At 39.0% G+C, this 7500-nt stretch overlaps 1 protein-coding gene across 50 annotated transcripts in view; it reads left to right on the top strand.

Moving 5' to 3' along the window:
- brd3b (bromodomain containing 3b) overlaps window positions 1-7500 on the top strand; it is a 40179-nt gene that overhangs the window by 12726 nt on the left and 19953 nt on the right. For 25 of the 50 annotated variants that reach the window (XM_087251329.1, XM_087251313.1, XM_087251310.1 and 22 more), the window contains 3 exon segments: window positions 51-422; window positions 4714-4842; window positions 7295-7483. In XM_087251329.1, the coding sequence (XP_087107455.1) occupies window positions 51-422; window positions 4714-4842; window positions 7295-7483 (690 nt within the window). 50 annotated transcript variants of the gene reach the window in all.

Raw genomic sequence — 7500 nt, 5'->3', positions numbered from 1 at the left:
TCATTATTTCAATTACGTTCTAACACACACACCTATGTCATTGTCCTCAGAAGAAAGGGGTGAAGCGGAAAGCAGACACGACCACACCGACAACCTGCGCGATCACTGCCAGCCGAAGTGAGTCGCCTACTGCAATGTTGGAGTCCAAACACAGTAAAGTCATTTCCAGACGAGAGAGCACAGGTCGACCCATTAAACCTCCCAAGAAGGACCTGGAGGATGGGGACGTCCAGCAGCCAGGCAACAAGAAAAGCAAGCTCAACGATCATCTCAAATACTGTGACACTATCCTCAAAGAGATGCTTTCCAAGAAGCACGCGGCCTACGCCTGGCCCTTCTACAAACCTGTAGACGCGGAGGCCCTGGAGCTGCACGACTATCATGAAATCATCAAGCAACCGATGGACCTCAGCACTGTCAAAGTATGGCCTAAAATTCAACTCACAATTAGTTCCTTTATTAAACAGAAATTAATATGTTGGTATGTATTAATATCTGTAGCTAATTTATTTTTAAAACTGGTTGATTTATTGGCATGCTGCTGTGAGCATGTAAGATATTCTGCTGCTGCTGCTGTGTAAATAAGCATTCAAAAATACCATAGCAAATACAAACAGGTGGAGGTGGAAGGTTTAGGATTAGACTTTGATAGCATACTGTAGGACCAGCTTACAGTGTGGATTATTTAAATGTTCACCATGATTGACAGAAGCCAATCAGCTTGTGCCATGTGATAACATACCGTTTAGGGTTTGATGACTGATCTGTTTATGATTTGACAGTTAAGGTAAAGGCTGATTTATACTTCTGCGTCAAACGCCGGTGTATGCTACGGCGCTGATGCATAGCCCTTTGCCTTCACCTCTCAAAAAATGTAACTACACGTCGCAACGACACGTAGCGCAAGCTCTTTGATTGGTCGGCTTGGTAGCGCTGACGAGTCTGGGCGGGACCGAGAGCCGCGTGAATGGTGTGAGCCTGATGGAGCGATTGTTTACAAGTTTGGAGTCCCGTGAAGGAGCTACGGATGGAAATTTTTGTTTTGTGTTTACCTCATAGTAAAAGTTGTTGCACATCCGCTGGTTCCTGCCTCAAGATGAGCGAGTTTGAGCCACTTGTACTTCCCGGAAGTGTTCAGGAAAAGCAACACAGCAGTGAAGAAACTCAACACAGAGGAACATTTACACCTCACTGCCAACTAGCGTTTCGGAAGTGTTAATGCAGACCAACAGAGACAGCGCGCAGAAGTATAAATGCACAGCTACGCGCGTTGCATGCGCCGTGGGTTACGCCGGTCACTTGACGCAGAAGTATAAACCAGGCTTTAGGATTTGTGTATTTGATCAATTGTATGTTATGTCTGATTAGCTGTTTATATAGGAAGTTGAATTTCTCAAAAGGTCTAATTAGGGCTGGGTGATTATTGGAAAAGTCATCAAAATCGACATTGGGAATCTATAATGAGTTAATTTCAATGAGGAAATTTTTTTTATCATGATTTTTGTGGCGAAGAAGTTTCTACCGACGAAAACGAAATAAAAAGTGCTGACGACAACAACTATAATAAAAATATACTGCCATTTTCTTTACTAAAAAAATGAGAGTAAAATGTGATTCGGGGATGTATTTTGGTAAAAATCCAATCAGAATTAATCTTGGTGTGTGATGCATGATGCACACAAACATATTTGAAAAGTAACTGATCCACAGTAGATGCAGGATGTGATTGCATCCTCATCCATAGGGGCGTCTGTCTGATTAAACTATTTCTGATGTCAACAGCTGAAAGAAAAATCCTGCATTTTCAGTAGTCTACTGCTCTTGCCGACACATAATTTTACATATTACTTAAGATAAATAAACAATGCATATCTAATTTTTGGTCTTTAATGGAAAAGCTATAATCAATATTTTAATGAAATGATTTTATTTTAAGTTACAATATTCTGTATAAATAAATGTCTACTATATTTGAATTAAATTTCACTTAAATTAAACCAAATATATTTTGGTCAACTAAATCTAGAGCATAATTAGTCGACTAAAACTAAAATGATTCAGAGGACTAAAGGCCCAATCCCAATTCTATTTTTTGTACCCCTTCCCCTTGGCCCTTAAAACCGAGTGTGAAGGGGAAGGGCTTCAAAATTTACCCCTAAGAAATGGGACAGCACTACAGCTCCTGCACACGTCACCATATGTCATCGTGAGCTCTTGCTTAATAAGATATCAGATGATCGCGACTGCTGTAGTTATTCCAGTAGCGATGTTTTTTGGTATTTATCTTCAGGAAATCACAGAAGGCTTAAATTATGTTATTATAACTATATAATGTGGCAATTAGATCATAACTATACTGCACATTTACACAATGTTATGATACTGCTATACAGGATTTATTATTATGGATTATGGATAGCAATATTTATCTTTTTTTTTTTTTTTTTTTAAAGCATGACAGTAAAACACGTACACGGTTATGAATGTATTAAAACATGTGCTTTTTTTGTTGTAAAAATTCATAATAATGACAAAAAATACTAATTTGTGGATCTCGTTATTTCCGGGTGCAGCTATCCTGCCTTTGTGGCTGTGTATTCTGGGAAATTATGTTACCTCTTGGTTTCAAGTGTGGTCCAGAAAAATCTCCGCTCTAAGGGCTATCCGCCCCTTCCCCTTAGCTCTACGCCTTCAAGCTAAAGAGGATTGGGACAAGGGCAAGGGCTAGGGGCTACAATTGGAATTGGGTCTTAGACTAAACCTAAAATCAGAATTTGCTTTTAATTAACACTGCCTATAATCGATCTAATTTTTCCAGGTCAATGTTTTATTTAAAAATTACTTTCCCTACCGCATGTGGAGTCACATGTCTCCGCTAAGGCTGAGGCGGATTTATACTTCTGCGGCTACTTTGCAGTCACATCTGATCTTTGGTCAAGTGGAATGATGGACCTATTCTTGAGCCTTACTTTGCATTACATTGACGATGATTGGAAGCTGCGCCAGAGAGGCCTTGAGATGGCATATTTTTCATTACATTAAAATGATTATTTACATTAATATATTTGTTTGCAGAAGATGCTAGAATACACGGTTTAAGACATTATTTTCAGGATAAACAAGAGTTATTTTATTTAGAAGAGATACTGCTTATTTTCTACTTTTAATATGAAAAACATTTAAAATTATTTATTTATTTTCTAAAACTGCAAGTTATTTATTTTCACTGTTAAAAAAAAAAATTATATATATATATATATATGTTTACTGTACAAAACCTGTCATTGAACTATGAGGGCAAAAAAAAATTATAATAAAATAGTAATTGTTCATTAATGGTAATCAAGTTAAAATGCTCAATTAATCGAGATTTGGATTTTAATTCGTCCAGCTCCAGGTCTAATACAATTTCTTTCAAAAAAGTGGAACAAATTTAAATATATGTTTATATACACATTTTATTTTATTTTATGTTCTTATTCTTGGTCAGAATAACAAATTAATAAAAATTTTTTTTTGTGATTTGATAATCAAATTCCTCCAAATTTTAAGGCCCAATCCCAATTCTACCCCTTAGCCCTTCCCCTTACCCCTACCCCTCGTTTTGCACTTGCACGCCAGGGGGTAGGGGTGTCCCAATTCTCTTCAGCTTGAAGGTGTAGGGCTAAGGGGAAAGGGTGAATAGCCCTTTGAACAAAGATTTTTCAGGACCACACTTGAAACCAAGGGTTACGAACATTTCCCAGAATACACCAGCCACAACAGCAGTGTTGCTGAACCCAGAAGTAAGGAGATCCACAAATTAGTATTTTTCATTCATCATAACACATTTTTACAACATACAAACACGTTTTAATATATTCACAACCGCGTTCGTGTTTTACCATCATGCTTTTAAAAAAAAAATGCTAAAATAAAAACCTCTAAATTTCACATCCTATAATCCTTATTAATAATTCCTGTACAGCAGTCCCACAGCATTCTGACACTCGAATACCTTGTCAGTAATGTCTAGTGGCTGGGATTGAGCTTTTTACAGTGTTTGCTAAAATGTTAATGTTGTTTTTGGTGTGTTTACATTGATGAATATGGCCTCTGTGTAAATACGCAGTACAGTTACGATCTTATTGCCACGTTAGATTGTTATGATAACATACTATATGCCTTTAGTGGTTTCCTGAAGTTAAATACCAATAAATAACACAACTGGACAGCAGTCGTGATTGTCTGATCTCACATGAAGCAGGAGATCGCGAGGACATATGATGATGTGCGCAGGTGCTGTAGTGCTGTCTCTTTTCTTAGGGGTAAATTTTGAAGCCCTTCCCCTTAACCCTCAATTGTAAAGGGTAGGGGTACAAAAATAGAATTGGATTGGGCCTAAGTCTAAAAATAAACATGGCACTGGCTATTACTTTTTATTTAATTTTTTTAATTCGTAAGTAAAGTCATCAGTAGTTTACTGAATAAATTCGAACATAACTATAAATCCATATCTAACATTTTATATGTTATTTACATATATTTTATATTAAATAATTAGTTAAATATGTATTACATTACCTTTTTTCAAAGACAATAGCATTTAGTCCCACTAAATGTGTGTGTGTGTGTGTGTGTATTGGTTTATTTTTCTTTAAATTTTAAAAACATTTTTTACTAAAGTGTATTTTTATTTACTAAACTGTATCTCCTGCAATGTCTCTTTTCCAGAAAAAGATGGACAGTCGAGAATACCCAGACGCCCAAAACTTTGCAGCAGATATTCGGTTAATGTTCTCAAATTGTTACAAATATAACCCTCCTGATCACGAGGTCGTTGCCATGGCGAGAAAACTCCAGGTACGGCATTTGAAAATCACTTATGCTCGGGTCACACCAAATGCACAATTAAGTATTTGCCGGCGTTACATACCAAGTCAGTGCAAACATGCGAATAGAGAACTAATTTTACCAAACAATGTGAATAACACAGAAACACGAACGCATCACATCTTTCGCATGAGTTAAAAAAATTCAACTTGAGACGAATATTTGCCTGATGCATTCATTTGACCTCCTGTTAAATCAAAATCGACAGCTTCATTAATGCTGTAAGTAGATCTGTATGCAAATATGAAACTACCCCTCACCTGAGGCAGATAGTCAGGTGCTCATCCTCTAAGATAGATCGTCTATAGCAGTGTTTCTCAACCATGTTCCTGGAGGGACCACTAGCACTGCATGTTTTAGATGTCTCCTTTGTCTGTCACATCCATTACAGGTCTTTCAGTCTCTGCTAATGAGCTAATGATCTGAATTTGGTGTGTTTTGTTAAGAAGACATGGAAAATGTGCAGAGCTGCTGGTCCTCCAGGAACGTGGTTGAGAAACACTAGTCTATAGTTTTTTTAAGGGTGCTTTCACACCTACACTTCTGTTTCGGAACCTGTCTTGTTTGCCCAGTTAGCACGGTTCGTTTGGCATATGTGAAACCACCAATCGCTCTCTGATCCGCGCCAAATCAATCGCGCCGTGATCGCTTGAATGAGGTGGTCTTGGCTCGATTAAATCTCGCGTCTCCCTCCAGGTCCTCAAATAGGCTACGTCACGCACCCTGCTCACCCCTCCCCACCGCATCTCTCCTCACTCTTCAAACACGTCGCGCTAGCCTGCTGCTACTGACGGTGCTTGTGTTTACACAGTCTTTCATTTAATTTTACGTTTGAACAGCTAAATGATAATGAAAATCTATTTAAGCGATTATATATTAAGTACATTACAACATCAATGCTGTAAAAGGAGCCTTATGAAAGGAAATGGAAGTTCGTTCATCTTTGGCTAAAAAACACTAGCTTGTACATATACCCCATTCACTTTTTGTGCTCCTCTGGATTGTGTCATGAGCCCGAACATGATGGCTTTCTCGCATTTTTGGGACTTCAACAATAAGTAAAAATGAGAATCCGTAGATAAATCCAAGTGTAGACTCCCAGGATATTTTAAAGGATCATGAAACACCAAAACACATTTTTTGAGCTGTTGACAGTCGTATATGTGTCTCACACTGCTAAAAACACTATTAGGACACCTATATTTCACTAAAAAGTGTAAATTGGTTGTTTTTGCGTTATTTCAAGCAAATTCGTACTTCCGGTTTGAAACTAATTTTTGAAGCTGCGTTACGGTCATGACATAATAGCCTGTATTCCAGCGTGCAGACTGGACGTCTGTGCCAGAGTGTGTCTCATTACGTCTCAGAGTGTGATGCATTAATGCATGAGTAAGACTTGGTTCAAACCAATCAGCGCGCTATTGTGCAACTTCATTAATATTCATTACTGTCACAGTGTTTAGACGACAGAAACACCACGTTGTATTGGCAAAACAAGCGTGAAGTGTTGCTTTTATAGTTTGCTGCAGTTAGGTTTTGTTTTTATTTTCTCTCTGTGAGAGCGCAGCTGGAGTCATGCGTAGAGTACTGTGTACGCAACGCTCGACAACAATAACTTGCGTGTCTAAGGAGGAACATTGTTTACCTGAGAGCTGTTCTCATCTGCAAACACTGAGATCTGGATTCGCTTGTAGTCTCCTCTTAATAAAGATGCGGCTTTTTTGGTAGGTAAGTGAGCGACCAGTGCTCTTTGTTTATTCAGTTAGTTCGTATCGAACTAACTATTGCACTGAGTGTAAACATGTTAGCACTACAACCAAACTATTACCGTCGTGTAGGATTTTCACCGCATTTTGTGACCGAAATAACACACGCGGCTTTCTGACGCTACCTGCCGTGTGCATCTAGGTTTCAGGGAAATGCTGAGGTATTTTTTCTCTCATTCGCCGTGCGGTATCAAACATTGCATGAAAAATACACGCTTACAGAAGTTCCTCAAATCAAATATCTTGTTTGTCGCGAGGGACATGAATGAATTCCCTGATTGAAAGAGTCAAACTGCAGTTAAAGTCCACCATTTATTAATTTGGCAAATAATTCGACTACAGATGTCCATGTAAACACAGCCACTTTCTCCCCTGTGTGTGTGTTTTGACTCTGAAACTCAGCGCGCCCAAATCGACACTCCCACACTATCCCTCTTTAGTTCCTCCGACACTCCCCCCTAAACAGAGCTGGACACGCCCACTTTTCTGACTTTCTAAAGTAGAGGTGTGAATACACCCTGCTGAAACGAGGGGGTTTCATGGCCCTTTAAGAATCAATGCAAAATGATTGCGTTTGGTGTGAACCCGGCATTACTATAAAGCCTTATAATGTTTTTTTTCAGATCTCACTAATCATATTTGTCCATATCCCACAGGATGTGTTTGAGATGAAATTCGCCAAGATGCCAGATGAACCGGCAGAACCATCTTCACCAAACGCTGTTTCGGCGACGGCAGTGGTGAGCAAGAGCACGGGCAGCAGCGAGAGCAGCGCAGACTCGTCCAGCTCCAGCTCCGACTCCGAGGAGGAACGGGCCACTCGGCTGGCTGAGCTCCAGGAACAGGTGAGTGACAAACAGGT

Source organism: Danio rerio, chromosome 5, assembly GCF_052040795.2.
Source record: "Danio rerio strain M-AB ecotype USA chromosome 5, GRCz13ab, whole genome shotgun sequence".
Classification (NCBI taxonomy): Eukaryota; Metazoa; Chordata; class Actinopteri; order Cypriniformes; family Danionidae; genus Danio; species Danio rerio.
Note: the sequence above shows the minus strand (reverse complement) of the source record. Positions and strands in the feature narration are given on the sequence as shown.